This window comes from Beta vulgaris, chromosome 2 (genome assembly GCF_026745355.1).
Source record: "Beta vulgaris subsp. vulgaris cultivar EL10 chromosome 2, EL10.2, whole genome shotgun sequence".
Taxonomy (NCBI): Eukaryota; Viridiplantae; Streptophyta; class Magnoliopsida; order Caryophyllales; family Amaranthaceae; genus Beta; species Beta vulgaris.
In genome coordinates, this window is record NC_079203.1 from 27,872,130 (window position 1) to 27,892,409 (window position 20,280).

The 20,280-nt window shown below is 36.7% G+C and overlaps 1 protein-coding gene across 1 annotated transcript; it reads left to right on the forward strand.

Moving 5' to 3' along the window:
* Window positions 1-64: 64 nt before the first annotated feature.
* On the forward strand, window positions 65-18,298 carry LOC104884548 (xyloglucan O-acetyltransferase 3). Its single transcript, XM_010669224.4, has 3 exons — window positions 65-885; window positions 1,340-1,623; window positions 17,011-18,298. Exons 1-3 carry the CDS (start codon window positions 636-638, stop codon window positions 17,791-17,793), a joined length of 1,317 nt encoding a protein of 438 aa, XP_010667526.1. The 5' UTR covers window positions 65-635; the 3' UTR covers window positions 17,794-18,298.
* Window positions 18,299-20,280: the final 1,982 nt, after the last annotated feature.

Consider the following 20,280-nt stretch of genomic DNA (forward strand, 5'->3'; position numbering starts at 1 on the left):
TGGTGGACAATAGGGCGGTGGTGGTGGTTGACTGCTAGTGGCTTGTAGCTTAATTTGGTATAGGAGAGAAATTTATGGTTTAGGGTCTAATGAGAGAATTGAACCAAAGGGATTAAATTATAATTACTGCTGTTCAAATTGGTCTCAGTACCTAATTGGTAAAAAAAAAAAACTTGAGTTCCTAATTGGTGAAAAATACCAAAACTTGGGGCTCAACTTGATGCTTAACTCAAAAAATTTAGTGTAAAAAATATTGTAGACGGAGGGAGTATGATTCAACACGTGTCTAAATCTAATGCAAAAGTTAACACACAAACATGGTACAAATACTATGTTTTTGCTGCACTTTTGACGACGTTCGGTGCTGACTTTCACAGAGGAAATTCTCAACATCAGAATCAACTGAACAACTTTCCTTTCTTTCTTCATCAAATCTTCTACGCTATTTACTTCCTTCCTCAATAAAACCTAAAACAAAATAGGGAAATATTATTCCACTCACAAAACCAAAAAGAGTAAGGGGTTTTGCAAAATAAAACAAACCAACGCCAACAAAAAAAAATCACTATTTGCATTGTTCAAAATTCTCATTGATCTTTCTTTTTCTTTTCATTTTGCATGGGTGAAATAGAAAAATGAAAACATCATCATCATCATCATATTCATATGAAAACAATCATAACAATGGAAAAAATCATAACATCTATTTTATCAAAAATTACAAAGGTGGACTGCCCCCATTTTTAATATGGTCAGTTGGTCTAACCTCCATTTTTAGCCTCTTTTTTCTTTACTCTATTAACCCTTTTCATTTCTCTTCCCAACTACTGAAACCACAACAACTTTCTCGCAACACTCATGCGCCGCCGATCAAACCCCAATTTGGTAAGTCATAAACTTCTTTTTTCCCCATTTCTTAGAATTCAACCATCTTCATCGAATTAAACCCTTTTATTTTACTTGAGTAAAAAATTTAAATTATCATTGTTTTACGTTCTTTGATACAAATTTCTAGTTAGATGTGATAAATCAATTTTGCAAATGTTTCCAGAATTACGTTCAAGATTGCTTCTTTTCGTGTCTTTCTAGTTTTTTTCTCGTGTTCCCAATGTTGATTATTTTAAAAAAAAATAAAAATTGAATAAAATATTCGGGACTTGGCTTAATTTTTTCACTTTCTTTTGGGTTTTTTTGATTTTATTTTGGAAATCAAGGGTATATTATTTATAGTAAGCTTTTGATGAAGGATGAAACTTATATTTGGTTTTATATGTTATGTATGTATTTTTATAAATGTGGTATGACTCTTAATCAGTGAAGTAATTCTTTTTTCTAATAGGTGAAGATGATTGTGATTTGTTTAAGGGTAAATGGGTACGAGACCGAAATGGATCCCAGTATACAACAACTAGTTGTGTAACAATTCCGGACTCAAAAAATTGCTTCAAACATGGAAGAATGGACAAAGATTTTGTGAATTGGAGATGGAAACCAGAGAAATGTGAGCTTCCAAGATTTAATCCCCATAAATTTTTGCAACTTGTTGGTGGAAGAAAATTGGGTTTTGTTGGGGATTCAGTTGCCCGAAATCACATGGAATCTCTTCTATGCCTTTTGTCTCAGGTTAGTTTTTATGTTCATTTCAATTTTGTTATTTTTTACAACTTTTATTTAATTTCTTCAAATGTTTCATTTTGGTGACCACAATGGAACAAGGCATAAAAGTTGTTGAAGGGAAATGCATGTAACAAACTCATTTATGAATCTTCTTTGCGTGAATGTGGAGAAATGATATGTAAAATGTAGATTCTATGATTTGTTTGCAAGCAAATGTGATGGCATTTTATTAGGGAGAGAAGTTTTAGGTTTGACTAGCATTTTCTATGTCATGACTAATTTTAGTGGGGGCTTAGGGTCTGTTCTTTTCGGCATAAAACAACTGAACTGAACTGAACTTATTGGAGCTGAACTGAACTGAACTGAACTTATTGGAGTTGAACTGAACAGAACTGAATTGAATTGAATTTAATTTAATTGAATTGAATTGAATTAAATTAAATTAAATTGAATTAAATTGAATGTAATAAATATATAAATAATATTTTAAACAATAATAATATGAATACTAAATAATAATTATAATGATAAGTAATAATAATGAATAATAATAATAATAGTATTTTGGATATTTTTAAATGATAGTTATAAATAATAATAATAATCATAAATTAATAATAATAATAATTAATGATAATAATGATAATTAATAATAATTATTTTATATTATTTGTATTAATATATTAATACTTGATGATAATATATAATAACAATAATATCTAAGAAGTAAATTAATATTACTATTTTAATAATTAGATTGAATAATATAAAAATATTTATAAAAATAATGATTGGGTTGGACCGCGAAAATTACATCATAAAACGTCTTGACGCGATTTGATTGGTTTATGGGCTAAAAAAAATGAGTTTATTTGTGCTTTGACCTAAACCATGTTCCTCCTAATAATAATAGTAATAATAATGAGTAAAGGTATAATAAACAAAATAATATATAGAAACAACAATAATAATTATAATACTTAATAGTAATGATATATATTTAAATAATAATAATAATAATAATAATAATAATAATAATAATAATAATAATAATAATAATGATAATACTAATAATAATAATAATAATAATAATAATAATAATAATAATAATAATAAGAGTAATTAGTAAAATAAATTATACCAACATAATAATAATATTTAACAAAATGATTATAAAAGAATGGAGCTGAGCTGAACTGAACTTATTGGAGCTGAACTGAACTGAACTGAACTTATTGGAGTTGAACTGAACTGAACTGAACTTATTGGAGTTGAACTGAACTGAACTGAACTGAAAATAAGTTGGGGAGAACAGACCCTTAGTTTAAATAATTGATATGAAATTGTAGACAAATAAAAACTACAAAATATAGCTAATTTAGTAATCTAACACTAGTTTACTATTGTTGTTTGGTTTTCTTTATGAATTTAAAATCTATTGTTACATGAGAATTACGAGGATCTCATTCCATATGGAGTGATTTGTGTGAGCATGAGTTTCCATACACAAATATCTCAACCAAACACTTACTTATTCTTGGTAGTATCACTTCCTTTCATTTCTAAACTTTTCACCTAATTATAGGCAAATACCTCCATAGTGGATTATTCTTTGAGAAATATTCTTTTATCTATGTAAATAGTGGGAATAGAAGGACAAGAAGGAGACGTATTTGATGCAATCTATCTTAATATAGGAGATCATATGAATTTTTTATTTGAGATTGACGCCAAGAACCTTATAATTCATAATGGATTGTAAAGTTTAATACAGTACTCCTTCTGTATTTTTTTTTATCTTTCTCATTTAGAATCTTGACACTATTCCTAATTAGAGAGAACTTTTTAGATTTTTCTCAATATATAAGAATAAATATAGTCGTGCGGGGTCTTATTCAATTATTGTAATTTTACTAATATGTAATGAAAGATATTTAATGTAGAATAAGTGTATTGACAAACGTGCAAAGTCGAAGTAGGAAAGATAAAAAAATACAAAGGGAGTACATAAGACACACAGACTACAACCTTGAACCTTATACTCTAGACCTTGAGAACAGTGGCGGATCTTGATCAATTATTTCACAGGGGCCGAATAGATAAATTAAAAGAATTTAAGGGTTTGTTCTCTTCGGCATAAAACAGCTGAACTGAACTAAACTGAACTGAACTGAATTGAACTGAATTGAATTGAACTGAACTGATATGAACTGATCTGAACTGAACTGAACTGAAATGAATAGTGATATGTGAGAGTAAAAGTATTGTCAAGAGCTGAACTGAACTGAACTGGTCTGAACTGAACTGAATTGAACTGAACTGAACTGAATTGAACTGAACTGAACTGAACTGAAAATAAGCCGGGGAGAACAGGCATTAATGAAAAAAAAATTAATCGAAGCACATCAAGTTTGAATGAATATACTATTATCAACAACTATAAAGAATTTATAGATAATGTAGTTGCTATAAATCTCGATCCTTCAACTTTGAAGGAGTTTTGTATATTTATTTATTTGACCACTATCGAATCTTCAAGAAATTGAAAGAATAACTTATAAGTACGTAAATTTTACGAAATTGAAGTAGTTTATTACTCTCCTTGTTTTTTTTATTTGCTACATTGTTGTTTTCACTAGATTTCAAGAGATGTTCTTTTTAATATTTTTTGGTGTACTTTTTGACTCCTTTAACATTAAATGTGGTGGAAAACATTGAAAAAGTAGTACTTTTTAGTGAAAAAAGAAAAAAAAAACAAATATAATAGTACTTTTTGGTGGACCAAGTCTTCTAATAAGTAATTAGGAAAGTTGAAATAATGTAGCAAGTAAAAAAAAACAACCATTTAAGAAAAATTTAGCAAGTAAAAAAAAAAGCAAAAGTAGTAACTAAGTCAATTACCAATTGCTTTCTTAAATTATAACAAAAAGAAAGAAAGAGATACACTTGACTTTTATGATTGTTGGATCTAATTTGAAGAAAAATAAAGTACAAAACAATATCACAAAAAAATGTAAAAAAATATCACTGTTGGAAAAAAGAAGAAGATAGGAACGATTAAGGGGAAAAGGCAATATTTTTGAAGATAGTTCGGAAAATAAGTAGAAAACATTAACTCAGTGGGGTTCGAACCCTCGTCCGCTTATGAATGTTGCACTGCATCAAGTAGACCTACCACTGTGCCAATTTAAACATCAGCTATTAATTGCAGTTTGGATTATTTTTACGGTTTTTTCTCCAAATACCCCTGACAAATCAACAAATTTACAATATACTCTCAAGGTTTCAACAATTCACTATATACCCCTGACTTTTCATTTTTGTGCACTAAATACCCTTTTTTTAACTGCCGTTATCTCACCGTTTGCATTATTTACGATTTTACCACAATTAACCCATAACCCTAACATCTAACCCTGATCCTAAACAATAACCCACCCCTAATCCTAACCCCCTGCCAGCCTAGACCCGCCCCTAACCTCCTGCCAGCCTAGACCCACCCCTAACCTCCTGCCAGCCTAGATCCCACCCCTCCGTCCACCCCAGCCTAGCCCCACCCCTCCCCCTTCCCTCCACCCCAGTGCAGCCACACCACCGGTCTCCCCCACCCATCCCCCACCGTCGCAGGCCGCAGCCCACTGGGTTTTCTCTCTCCTCAACAACTCCGAGGCTCAATGCCTTCTTGGATTCCTCAGCTCGGTAGGGTCGGGAATCGAACCCATGGCTGCTGCTTTTCTCTCTCTCTCCTCACTGTGTTTTTCGCTCTCCTAAAATGGCGAAAACCCTAGAAATGGAAAAAGGGGGAAAAGGGGAGAATGTGATTAAATCTGGGTTGCTCAAATCTGGCGGCATTAATGGTGACCCACGAGTTCTTAGATGGTGGTGGAGAAGAAGGTTCGCACCACCAAAACAACAAGAACAACAATGCCGTTTCTCTCTCTCGCAGCCCCTTGACGTTCGCACCACCAAAACAACAACAACAACAACAACAACAACAACAACAACAACAACAACGACGACGACGGGGATTGGGTGGCTCGATTTCTGGGCTTGGTTGGGTCAGTGTCGGGGCTAGGGTTGGCTCGACTTCGCAAATAGTTTTCGATTGTGGAGATGGTGGTCTAGGCTAGCAAGGGGAGGGGTGGGGGATTGCGGCGGATGGGCCATGAGGTCCGACGCAAATTGGGCTTTTGCAACGCACTAAAGTACCATGCGACGCAGATAGTGGAATTTTCTTTTTTCTAAGAGGAGACGATTTGCGTCGTATGTGCCAGGTGGTCCAACACACATTGGGCTTTTGCAACGCACCTATGGTACGTGCGACGCAAATAGCTCGTACTGGTGCTCATTTACCCATGATGTGTGTCGCACTCTTCTTTGCGTGCGACACAAATTACCCTTTTGCGTCGTTTTGCTTTACATTCGACGCACTTGGGGCGACGTAAATCATCGTTTTTCTACTAGTATTCAAAAAAAGTTCACAATATATCTCTGGGTACAAATGGCAGTTTTAAATAAATATTTTGGATTTATTTTGATGAATGCTGAAGTTATACTTACATTTGTTTGATTTAGCACCAAAAAATATCATTATCAATTAATGCAAATTCTCTCGATGTCAAAAAAAAAATACACATAAGGTGTAAATGAGTTGTATCAAGTTTTATCCTCTTCATGTCCGAGCTCTTTGTTGAAGTTCAGCTAAAAAATCTTGTCCTTTATCAATTTATAAATAGTTCTGCAACTAACTACTAGACATTTTTTTTTGTCTTCGAGCTCAACTTATCTATTAATCAAGCTTCCGGTAGGAATTATGCCTTGAATCTGGTAATATTTGTCAAGGGAGTTGTTCGTAGGGCAGCCCGATTGGGCGGGGCCGAAGAAGCTCAATAGGACTAATTACAGGGCGCCCGATCGGACATAGGTACCGAGCTACGATCGGGTGAGGGTCGCCCGATCGGGCCCGAGTACATTTGGGGTTTGAGAAAATACGCCACCCGATCGGGCGGTGAGCTGTTTTGACGCGGAAACGCGTTTTCTCAATCGGGTTATAAATAGGTTTTAAACTAGTTTCTTTAGATTAAGAAAAAATCATTAATTACTCCGTAATCTGGATTTTCCTCACGTCAATAAAACTATTCTCTCTCTCTCTGTCCGTGGACGTAGCCAACACATCGTTGGTGAACCACGTAAATTTGTGTGTTATTTATTTTTTTTAGCATTCGTTATTTGTTATTTCTCAAATCCATTATAACAAATTGGTATCAGAGCTTTGTGTTCGATCTGGGTGAGAAAGATGTTTGGGATGAATGTGAAAATTGATAAATTTGCTGGGGGAAGCAGTTTCAGTCTGTGGCAGATCAAGATGCGGGCTTTATTGAAGCAACAAGGGTTGTTGATACCGTTGACAAAGAAGTCAACATACTGAGATGACCACTCTGGAGGAGAAGGCTCATTTAAAGATTATGTTTTGTCTGAGTGATGGCATAATCACTGAAGTCGTGGAGGAGGAAACCACGTACATCTGATCTGTGGTTGAAATTAGAGAATTTGTATATGACAAAATCTCTAATCAACAAGTTGCTTTTGAAGCAACGTCTGTGCAGCCTGCGTATGAATGAAGGTACACCTCTTAGAGATCACCTAGATCAATTAAATACAATATTGTTAAAATTGCATAATATTAATGTTAAGGTAGAGGATGAGGATGCTTCTTTGATTCTGCTTGTTTTCTTTACCGTTGTCATATGAAAATTTTGTGCAATCTTTCATTGTTGGTAAAGATTATGTGTCCTTAGAAGAGGTTAGATCATCTTTGCATACTAGTAAATTGCCCCATATGGCATCTGGAAATACGAGTACAGATAATCAGGCCGCTGGGTTAGTGACCAGTAGTAGTAGGGGGTGGGATTCTAGAGAAAAGAATTTCAAGAAATCCGGAAATTCCAAAGGGGACCCTAAACCTAATGATATATGTAATTACTGTAAGGAGAAGGGGCATTGGAAACAGGAATGTCCTAAAAGGAAGAATCAGGAAAATAAAGCTGGGTCTGGCTTTGCTGCTGTTGCAGCAGAAAATTCGATTTCTGAGGATGATCTTGCTTTAGTTGCTAATGAACAAACATATTGTAATGACGTGAGGTTTATTGATTCTGGAGCGTCGTATTATACGAGTCCTCGTAGGGAGTGGTTCATTACTTATGACTTATGAGCAAGTAGATGGAGGTAATATTTCAATGGTTAACAATGCAATATGTAAGACAGTTGGAATATGCTTTCTCAAGATTTGGACACATGATGGTACATTCTGCACTCTGAATAATGTCAAGCATGTTCCATAGATGACCAAGAATATGATTTCACTTAGACTGTTAGACATAAGGGGTTCAGTTTCAGAGGTGGGGGTGGAGTTGTGTATGTCTGCAAGGGTTCGAAGGATGTTATTGAAGGGCGTCAAGTGTGGTGCCTTGTATGTTTTGCAGGGTTTTACTCTCTCAGGTTCAGCTGCTATTGTTTCATCTGAAATTCCAAAGGATGATATGACCAAGCCATGACACATGAGACTTGCGCATATGAGTGAGAGAGGGATGCAAATTCTCTCCAAAGCAGATCTTCTGCGTAGACATAAGGTTACAAACCTTGACTTTTATGAGAATTGTATTTTTGGGAAACTACATCGTAGCAAGTTTTCTAAGGGCATTTATAGAACAAAAAGTACTCTGGATTATATCCACTCTAATTGATGGGGTCCTTCACATGTGGAATATTTGGGAGGTCACATGTATTTTGTATCCTTCATAGATAATTTTTCAAGAATGACTTATTTAATTGTCATGAATTTAAAAGGTGAAGCTATCAAAATTTTCAAGCAGTGGAAGGCATTGGTGGAGAATCAAACAGGGAAGAAGATCAAAAGGTTGCGAACTGATAATAGTCTGAAGCTCTGGTTGTCTGAGTTTGATGCGTTCTGCAAGAATGAAGGGATTGCTAGGCATCATACTGATAGGAATACACCACATTAGAATGGTGTAGCTGAATGAATGAATCAAACACTTCTGGAGAGAGCTTGGCATGCTTTCTAATGCTGGTATGACTAGAAGGTTTTGGAGAGAAGTCGTTAGTACAACAATCTGACCAGCCGTGGACCTCACTCTAGAATCAGTCCCAAAACACCATATGAGAAGTGGTTAGATAAACCTACAGATTACTCAAATATGCGAGTTTTATGGTTGTAATGTTTACCATCATGTAAATGAGGGTAAGTTGGAGAAAAAAAAACAAAATGGGAGTGTTTGTAGGATATAGGGATGAGGTGAAAGATTATAGAATTTGGTTCCCATCTGAGGGTAGGGTTATACCGAGTAGAAATGTTGTCTCTGATGAAAATTCTATGTTTAATCCTACTATGAAGTCCATTATTGTAGCAGATAGTGGTAGTGTTGATAAACAGGGAGCAGCAAGTCACTCATGAGGAGAGTGATTATCTACACATTATTGATTATGAAGCATCATAATCTCCAATACCAAATGAAGAGGCGCCTAGCCTTGCTCGGGAGCGTCCTAGGAGGAAACATTTTGGGAAACCCCCAAACAGGTCTGGTTTTGAAGATATGGTGGCTTATGCACTGCAGGTTGCTGAGGAGGTGGATGTATATGAGCCATGTACCTATAGGGAGGCAGTTACATGTACGGAGTCTACCCATTGGCTTGCTGCAATGGGAGATGTGACACTAGTGAAAAAATATGCAAGGGTTACGGTCAAAACAGCCCCAAGGGCTTCGTTTTTGGCCAGCAGTCCTTGATGTAGCAACCCTTCAGCTAAAAGGAAGGGCTGCGGTTTTTATACAAACCGCAACCCTTTAGTACTTGAAGCGTTGAGGTTTAGGGAGAAAACCGCATCCCTTCACTTTTAGAAGGGTTGCGGTTTAATAGAAAAACGCAACCCTTCATTATCAAAAGGGTTGCGTTTATTCATAAACCGATGTCCTTCAAATATAGAAGGGTTGCGGTTTGTGTCTAAAACTGCAGCCCTTTTAAATATTTTTTTTAAAAAAAACAATTCCCAAAGGCCACACCCTACTGCCCCCTGCCCACCTCCCCACACCCCTGCCCACCTACTTGCCCACCTCCCCATACCCCTGACCACCCACCTACCCATGCCAGACCCGCCCTCTGTCCACCCAGACCATCTTCCTATCCACAGACCACCTCCCACACCCTCTACTTCCCCCAGCACCCCCATCCCACACCTACCTGCCCACCTCCCCACACCCCTACCCACACCCCTACCCACACACCTACCCACCTGCTCACCCACCCACAGACCATCTCCTACACCCCCTATGCCCACCTTCCACAATCCCTACACACCCACCTTCCACAATCCCTGCACACCCACCTCCCCACCCTCTGCCCACCTCCTAGCCCACCTCAGCACCCACCGTGGCAAACCCCTCCCCTCGCCGAACACCTCGCTTAAAAAAAAAAAACCGAAATGCAATAAAAAATTTATAAATAACTTAAAATATATATTGAAATAATGTATGAAGTGTACATAGAATTGACAAAGTGTACATATTATTAGGAAAATAATATCACAAAATCCTCCCAAAATGTTCATAAGCAATCGTCACAAAGGTAAGTTGCCAATTTATCCCGAACATCATTTAATTCCTCCATGGTGAAGCGCTTCAACCTTCTCTTCATATGAACCTTGCAAAACAACCAAGGAATAAAACACATACTATAAGAATTCAATCATTTACCATAGTTAATAGTTCTAAAAATTACATATACCTTCCCGAAATTCAACCAACAATAAATTGAAGGTTCAAAATCTACAAACTAGGTATATTATACCTTATATAGTCATATTCAAAAAAAAAAACATTGGACTTAAATGACTCAAAATCTAATACTTGGACGCGAAAAGGCCAAAATAGGCCTAACATCACATTTACGTTCCCGAAATTCGACCAAATACTAATGCAAGCCTAAAAATCTACACAATATTTATATTATACCTCATATTATCATGTTCAAAAAGAATTTCGGGTTAAATGACTCGCGAAGTACAAATTGGACGCGAATCGGCGAAAATAGGCCTAAAATCACATTTACGTTCCCGAAATTCGACCAACAATAAATGCAAGCCCAAAATCACATTTACGTTCCCCAATTTCGACCAACAACAAAAACAAGCCTAAAAATCTACACACTAGTTATATTATACCTCATATTATAATGGTCAAAAAGAATTTGGGGTTAAATGACTCGAGATGTACAAATTGGACGCGAATCGGTCAAAATGACTCCTGCAATCACATTTACGTTCCCGAAATTCGACCAACAACAAATGCAAGCCTAAAAATCTACATACTAGTTGCATTATACCTTATATTATCATGATCAAAAATAATTTGGGGTTAAATGACTAGAAATCTAATAATTGGATGCGAAAAGGCCAAAATAGGCAAGTGTGCAGGGGTGGGGGAGGGGTGGGCATGGGGTTGGGGTAGGTGGGCAAAGGTGTGCAGGGGTGGAGAGGTGGGCAGAGGTTGGGGGAGGTGGGGGAGGGGTGTGCACCAGTGGTAAAAACCTTATATGTCACTTAGTAACATATCCGGTTTTTTGCAAAACCGCATCCGAAAATCAACATTAAAAATGGGAGGGAAAGCTGGGAAGACAATCTGATGCAGTCCTCTTATGAAAAACATCAGATTATAAAAACTGATGCGGTTTTTTCAAAATCTGATGTGGTTTGGTGGACCGCATCATATTCTCTTATTTTTTCTATAAGAAAAAGAACCCAGCCCACTCCCTTATAATCTGCCTCTTCCCTCAACTCTCAAACCCTAAACCTCATTAATCAAATTGAAACACATGACAACTTTATCTAGCTCATCAACCAATCAAACAAAAAATAAAACATGCAAAAAAATTAAACATTATACCTCTTAACATCAGTGACGAGAAATGAAGAGAGAAGAGATAGTTAGAACTTTATTTTATCCTTACTTAGTCTCTTTTCCTACAATTAACGAAACCTATATTGCACATTTAATCACATAATATCAACAAGTTTAACTAAAAAAACCCCTCCCCACCCCCTAGCCACCACCACACACACCCTCACCACTCCCTGCCCACCCTCCCCTACCCCCTGCTCGCCCTCCCCGGCCATCCCCCACACCCTGCCCAACATCTCCAGCCCTCCCCACCCCCACACACACCCCCGCCCACCCTCCCCAACACTCCCACACCCCCTGCCCACCCTTCCCCACCCTCCAACCCACTTAATTAAACGAAGATTTTGTATTAATGTTTTGGAAACTTAAAAAATGAAAAAGAGGGAATTATCGAAAGAGGAGGATAGAAGAGAGTGAAGGTGGCGCTGCGTGGTGGTGGTGGTGCACATGCAAAAAAATGAAACTCACAACTAGAAACCCGCAACTAGAAAAGAGGAGAGGAAAGAGTGAAGGTGGCGGAAGTGAGTGAGGAGTGAGAGGTAGTAAGTGAGGAGTGAGAGGTAGTAAGTGAGGAGTGAGAGGTAGTAAGTGAGGAGAGAGTGAATGTGTGCGTCGTCAGTGGTTGAGTTAGGGCTCCAGTGGTGAAGAGGAGAGGAAAGAGTGAGGAGTGAAAGGGAGTAAGTGAGTGAGTGACCGAGGGAAATTCGTGCAGTTTTTAGTAAAATTTGTGCGCGTAGTTTTTGTCAAGGGAAGGGCTGCATTTAGCCCTTCACCGGAACCCTTCTAAAGTGAAGGGTGCGGTTGTTTAGTGAAGCGTTGCGGACATCAGTACACCGCAACCCTTCGTTACAGAAGGGTTGCGGTTATTTGGAAAACTGCAACCCTTCACATATAGGGTTGCGATTACCTTAAAAATCGCAACCCTTCCTATTAAAAAGGTTGCGTTTTTTAGTTAACTGCATCCCTTCATACTTAAGGGTTGCTTTTTCTAAAAAACGCATCCCTTAAAGCACATCCCTTCTAGGTTTTTACTCTAGTGAGATAGAGTCACTCCACAAGAACGAGACTTTGGAGCTTGTGCCTAAGCCTTCAGGGAGAAGAATAGTTACTTGTAAAAAGGTTTTCAAGAAAAGGAGGGGATAACATTTGCAGAGTGGGTCAACTGTAAGGCTCGACTGGTTGCAAGAGGTCACACAAAGGGAGGGTGTAGACTACGATGAGATTTTTCACCTGTAGTCAGACATACTTCTATCAGGATGCTACTACTAATAGTTGCACATTAGGATTTTGAGCTTGAGCAACTAGATCTTAAAACGGCTTTTCTACATGGAGAGTTGGAGGAGGAGATATACATGGCTCACCAGATGGTTTCCAGGTTCCGAGAAAAGAAAATTTTGTTTGCAAGTTGAAGAAGTCCTTATATGGACTAAAACAGTCTCCGAGGCAGTGATACAAGAAATTTGATAACTACGTGACAAAGCTAGGCTACAACAGGAGTTCATATGATTGTTGTGTGTATCACAACAAGCTGACATATGGATCTTTCATCTAGTTAGTGCTGTATGTAGATGATATGTTGGTAGCTACTAGGAACAAGTCGGATGTTCAGGAGTTGGAGGAGCTTATCAGTGCTGAATTTGAAATGAAGGATTTGGGTGCAGCACGAAAATTTTTGGGTATGGAGCTTTGTATGGAGAGGGCTCATGAGAAGCTTTTCTTGTCAGAGAAAGGCTACATTGAGAAGATATTGTCAAGGTTCGGCATGTCAACAACAAAACATATAGATACTCCAAGTGCCTCCAATAGTCATTTGTTCGTTCCTTTTGCACCTAAGTCTGCTGAGGAGGAGTATATGCGTCGGGTTCCTTATTCTAGTGCAGTAGGGAGCTTGATGTATGTTATGGGTTGCATTAGGTCGGATCTTGCACATGTAGGAAGTGTGGTTAGTAGGTTCATGGGTGATCTTGGTAAGGAGCATTGTCTTTCGGTATCTTAGAGGTACGTTAGATGTTGGTTTTATTTTATGGAGGTGATATGGCATGTTTAGTTACAGTTTCTCTGATTTTGATTATGCTAGGATGTGGACGGTAGAAGATCTATTAGTGTTTATGTGTTCACTCTTATGGGTTCTGTTGTGAGTTGGAAAACAACTTTTCAGCCTACATTGACTTTTTCTACTACTGAGGCAGAGTGTATGACCTTGACAGACGCAGTTGAGGAGAGAATTTGGTTAAAGAGACTAGTCAGTGATTTGGGTCTACATCATGATTAGGCGATAGTGTATTATGACAACTTGAGTGCGATATGCTTGGCCAAGGATCAAGTTCATCTTGAGAGGACTAAACACATAGATGTCAGGTATCATTTTCTGAGAAGTGAGACAAGAATTAAGGTGAAGAAGGTAAATCGGTTCCGTAAAGTAAGTTTCAACATTATTTGAACTTGCTCAATGTTCGTGATTGTTAGTTACCCTTTGTGGGGCAAGTTTGGGGTCCTTAGGGGCTAATTTGGTGTCCTTAAGGGACAAATCTGGCATGATTTTTCTCTCGGGGTAAATTTGGTTGAAGGGAGAATCTGGGGGTTGTGATCAACGCATCTATTATCTAGTTTTCTGGTTTATTGTAAGAGAATTCAAATTAATATGGAGATTTTTAGGAATTATGCTTGAATCTGGTAGTATTCGTCAAGGGAGCTGTTCGCAGTGCCGTCTGATCAAGTGGGGTCGAAGAAGCTCAGCAGGGCTAGTTACAGGGTGCCCGATCCCGAACTACGACTGGGCTAGGGTCGCCCGATTAGGCCGAGTTCATCTGGGGTTTGGGAAAATAGGTGACCCGACCCGATTGGGCGGTGAGCTGTTTTGACACCGGATTGCGTTTTCTTAACCGGGATATACATAGGTTTTAAATCTAGTTTCTTTATACGACGAATTAGTCATTAATTACTTTGTAATCTAGATTTTCCTCATCTCAATAAAACTGATCTCTATCTCTCTAGCCGTTGTCATGACCAACACATCGTTGGTGAACCACGTAAATCTGTGTGTTATTTATTATTTTTTTGCATTCGTTATTTGTTCTTTCTCACATCTGTTATAACACTTCCTTTTAGATAGCTATTTTTTCTTTTATAGACTTATGTTTTAATAATAAGCTAGAATACGAGCTTCAATCTTCTACAACTTTTTCAATTGTATCGGGGGTTGTATAAAGTATTTTTCTATTAGTCTATTCCTTTGATCCCTTTATAATCGACACAATATGTATTTTACTTTTAAGTGATTTATATGTGAACCAGAAAAGTAATTTGTAACACAAAATTTGAGTCAAAATAAATAAGATAAGAAACAAAGTAACAAATAAATTTTATTTCAATAAGTATATTGTGTATAATCTCTATAGACAATTTATAATGAAAATAAACTAAATATTGTGATTCTGATCCGTAACTGGAGAGTGACATGTGTTGATGTCTATCTTGATTTGAGTGTGGAGTGACGTTTTATCAACGTAAACTGAGTTTGATTGTGGAATAGAATAATGTTATGTCAACATCAACCTAAGTTTGAAGGTTTTGTTTGAATGCATGCGAATGAGGGCTAACAAAGCTTGAATCTCGATCGAATATGTTTGAGTGTATTCCAATGAGGCATGAAGAAAGCTTGAATCTTAATCAAAGGATGCTTGAGTGTATCTAAACGGTCGCAAGGATTTGATTGTGCTTGTTGACTATTTGCAAAGACAATTCTAAGATATTTTTATGAGTTGTTGAGAATAATGATGAGGATCCTTTCATGGACTCGGTAGTTTATGGATTTGAATCCGTTTATGACTTGGAAGTCCTTTCTCACCTTTGTCATTTGACAATCGTATTAAGACTATTGATATGAACTAGCGCAAATATCTGACAACCTAAATTATACGTGTTTGATTTAATTTGGATATTTTATCTAGGTGGACTAAATTAATTAATTGAGCCAATTATATTTATTCTATCTCAATAATAATTAACTTATGTTTGTATAAAACACCAATAAATTTATGATGTCTACAGTAATCATGTGAGGCCCTGTTTATTTTATCCCTAATATCAACATTTTTAGTTCTTACTGATTATTAATCAAATAAATTAATAGTCAAAGGTACGTGTTAGCAATATTAAAGGTCTAATTATGTAGATTGAATAAGGATATGGCCCATGTGGGTTGTGCATACTTTTTGCAACTTGCTTTGCTTTTTGAATTGCTCAGTACATTTCTGGGCTATTTGGCTAAACAAAAAGAAATATTTTCCTTGAGTTTGTTTTTGCCATACATTAAAGGAATAAAACTTCCCATTAAAAGTTCTACTTGAAAATTTCCTCCATTTTTGGAAAAGTAGGACTTCATATGAAGTTTAACATTCTTTAGCAATGAAACAACTTCACATATTATTACTTCATAGAAACTTTTAGTTCCCAGCTTATTTTCAGTTTAATTCAATTTAGTTCGGTTCAGTTGCAATCAGTTCAGTTCAGTTTAGTTCAGTTGCAATCAGTTCAGTTCAGCTCCAACTATAATTTCTGTTAGTTATAATTTAATTCATTTCAGTTCAGTTCAGTTCAGTTGCAATAAGTTCAGTTGAATTCTGTTGCAATCAGTTCAGTTCAGCTCAATTCAGTTGTTTTATGTCGAAGAGAACAAACCCTAGACATACACTCTCAATGTCCTATATGATATTGTAAATTGTTCTTCCATTTAGATTTTGTTTTCGTTTACTTTGACTTAATAAGTATTCACATACCCAACTTAGACCGTATTCGTTGATATTATTAATAAACATTGTTTGTTGAAGTGCAATAGAACGACAAAAGAAAAACAGAAGGAATACATGAGATAAGGATAACTTTGATGAACTCCTTTGCTTGTGAATAATCTCACAATATTAACACATTAGATAGCCTGAGCACTCGAGTTTTATTGAGGTGCATGTATCTGGCTATCTGCCCCATCATATTACAAGAATGAAATAAAGTCTTCAACAAAAAGCAAAGTCACATGCCCTGTTTTTCAAAATTGGATTGAAATGGTTATGCATAAAATTAAAAAAGGGGCCTCGGTTGCGTAATTGTGAGTTAGCATTGTTATGGACTCTCAAATGGTGCAAGCCTAAATCAAAAATAACATAAGTGCTATCATTCTGAAAATCTCACTCAATATATAATTAGAGAATCTTGAAATATAAGTGCTATCATTCTGACTTAGCATTGTTATGGACTCTCAAATGGTGCAAGCTTAAATCAAAAGTAACGTAAGTGCTATCATTCTGAAAATCTCATTCAATATATAATTAGAGAATCCTGAAATATATTTTGGTCAATCTGAATTACGTATCTTTGATTATGGAACCAAATCATATACACCTTAACATATCTAATGGTTTTTTTTCAGGCAGAAGTACCAATGGATACATACAAAGATTCTGAAGACCGGTTCCGAACATGGTATTTTCCTTTATCAAACTTCACCCTCATGACCTTTTGGTCAAAATTTCTTGTCAAGTCAGAGGAAAGGATGGTGAATAACACTAATACCGGCAGTTTCGACCTCTATTTTGATGAGGTAGATGAGAAATGGGCCTCGAAACTCCCTGGTTTAGACTATGTCATCATCTCGGATGCTCACTGGTTCTTCCGAAGAAACTACTTACACAACCAAGGCAAATTAATTGGATGTGTTTATTGCAATGAACCAAATATCACCGAACTAGGCCTTAATTATTCCTTGAGAATGTCATTTCGTGCTGCCTTAAAATACATTAACAATTGCAAGGGATGCAAGGACATGGTTACCTTAGTGAGGACATTCTCACCAGCCCATTTTGAGAATGGAGCATGGGACACGGGAGGTGGTTGTAATCGGACAAGTCCTCAGAGACAAAAGGCTAATGAGGAGTTGGAAAACACTAGATTTGAGTTGGAGTTAAGGAGATTACAAGTGGAAGAACTTAACAGGGCAAACAAAGAGGGTGAGGGAGAAGGGAAGAGGTTTAGGGCTTTGGATATAACTCGGGCAATGTTAATGAGGCCTGATGGTCACCCGGGCGAGTTTTGGGGTAACAGATGGATGAAAGGTTATAATGATTGTGTTCACTGGTGTATGCCAGGCCCCATTGATGCATGGAACGATTTCTTGTTAGCAGTTTTGCAGAAAGAAGTTGAATCAATAACATGATTAAAGGAAAATACAAGTACATGGTTTATACACATGTTAAAAACAGTAGATAGAGCACTAAACTCGTTAATTAGAGCCATTTCAAACAAAATTAATTTTTTTGTGGTTTGAGCGAAATAAGTGAGTACTTCAACTTTTGGTTCAAGAAAGCATGATTTATAATGCTTTATGGTTATAACAATTACAGGATATTTATCTTTGATAAATAATTGATGGTGTTTCCTGACGAGATTTTACAGGGATTCACCTTCTGGGTTGCTTCAATAGCTTTGTAACCAGGCTCATTAACCTTGAGACAGAAGTTTTAGGATTATATGATTGACATTTGAACGGATAGAGATTTTCTGATTGAAAACCAACTCAATTTTCGTCTCTTAGGAAGACGGAAATGAAGGACCAAATGTATGAACATTATGTTCGTCCCCTAGGGTGAAGCGAAAAGATTAGAATTAAGTGTCTGGTTTGTATTCCCTCAGCTTTTTTTAATCATTATCACTTTACTGTACGTATCTCCCGATGCACATCTTCGAACTTAAATATCTTTCGTTATACATTAGTAAAAATTATAACAATTGAATATTAATAAAGTACTAATTGAGATAAATCAAACAAAATCCCACATGACTATATATTTTCTTATAAATTGAAAAAAATTGAGAAGACTCTCTCTAAGTCTAAATAGTGTCAAAAAAGTGAGAATGATAAAAAACAAAGGAAATATGTGTTTATTTTAGTGATTGAGCCGGTCTTTTTATCGTTTCACACTTTATTGTCATATAAAATTGGTGAAGAGCAAGATTAATGGCAATAAAACTTCTAGACCTGACCACCTGCGAGTAGTGAACACAGATGACTCAATCTTTGCACAATTTCCAATTGCATTTTAGCACACATTATGATAATTTTAGTACTATGACATACTTCTGTATGTTCTAGTAGCAACCAGAAATCAGAAGGTGGAACTGTGGTAGATACAAGTACAAATTGTCAATCCAAAATTTCAAAATCCGATGTCCTAAATACTGAAATTCTTTCGTTTTCCTACACATTGAACAAATAGAAGTTCAGGCCATAGATGCTAGCAGATTAAGATCTCCAATCTAGACTTTAGTATCTTCTACAAAAGGTTCAGGCATGCCACGACTAGGAGGTAACTCATGTTAGCAAGAGAACGAAATGGCACGACTCATCGCTAAAACCCCACTAGTGTCGCTAGGCATCATCGTCGTTAGGGGCACCCATGTGCTGCTAGGCCATCACTTCCCTCAAGGTAAGGGTAAACACCCATTCTGGTATCATAGCTTTTGAGTAGAGGCCAATCATACGCTCCAGTACATAGAAGGTTGTAGTGAGGCCCTAAGGAGCCTACAAACAAGGTCTCCTCCTCAATTGTACATCCATCCAAGAGAATTATTTTACAATACAAGCATTCTAAGCAACATTCTCTTCTCTCTTGAGCACTACTACTTCTCACACAGTCACTCTCGTAGCCTTAGTAGTTAGTAGCTAGCCAACATATCTGGTGTCTTGACTAGTTGTACAACGGGAGTTTGACGACAGTGTGCAGCATGCATGCAGATAAAAAGAAATCAGTCCATACATGACAGAAAGCCTACTCTTTTCTTGATTAAATTTCTGGTCCGCTAGTTAGCAACCGTACTTGTTTTAATATTAATAATGTAAGGCTTAAAATACAGGAAACGAATTCCCGATCCCGCGGTGATGAAGAAAATTCGGTGCTAAAACGCCGACGTGGGATATTTGGACGTCGTATTAACACGACAATTGAAGAACCTTCGACTCCTAATCATGGGCAACCTTTTTTATTAAGAACCTATACATTAATTCATGTTTAAGTCTGATTCAAGGGTAGTCTGAAACTGGGCGGCCCTTACCTCGAAACGTTGAATGAAATAAATGGTTAGGTTCTCTGTTTTTGCAGTGCTCTCAACGTCTAAAAATAGCGAGAAAGTGAAGAACATATAATATTCCAAACAAAAAGAGAAATTGAGTGGCAAATTCAACTCTCTTTCCATCCATGTTTAGCCGTCCTTGTCCATGTGGGTACTGTTGATGGCGGTATCGATCAACTACAAGATTTTTTAAAGTCGATGTCTCAATGTTCCCAAGAGTAGAATGAAAGAGCAACAAGGAAACATATCCAAACCCAGAAAGACAATGGTTCGGACCGATAATGCGTCAACCACAAGTAATTTTCATAATAAATGATAGTTATAATAGAAGATAACATTATATACATATATATATATAGGGTTGGGTTCTAGTGAGAACCCTCTTATGGTGAGAACTGTGAGAACCACTTAAAATAAGCAAAGACTTCCTAAAATGAGCAAAAAAAGTAACAAATGAGAAGAAATATAAAATGAGTAGAAAACATTAAGTTATCAAAAACGTAAAATGTACCAAAATGTAAAAGAAGAAAAACGTAAAATGAGCATAAAAAAGTTCAATGAGAAAAAAACGTAA

Excerpts from the sequence above, each read along its gene's own strand:
- LOC104884548 (XM_010669224.4), top strand. The coding sequence starts at position 636 with ATGAAAACATCATCATCATCATCATATTCATATGAAAACAATCATAAC. Across the intron at positions 886-1,339 it reads GCCGATCAAACCCCAATTTG|GTGAAGATGATTGTGATTTG; the intron begins GTAAGTCATAAA and ends TTTTTCTAATAG. Across the intron at positions 1,624-17,010 it reads TTCTATGCCTTTTGTCTCAG|GCAGAAGTACCAATGGATAC; the intron begins GTTAGTTTTTAT and ends GTTTTTTTTCAG.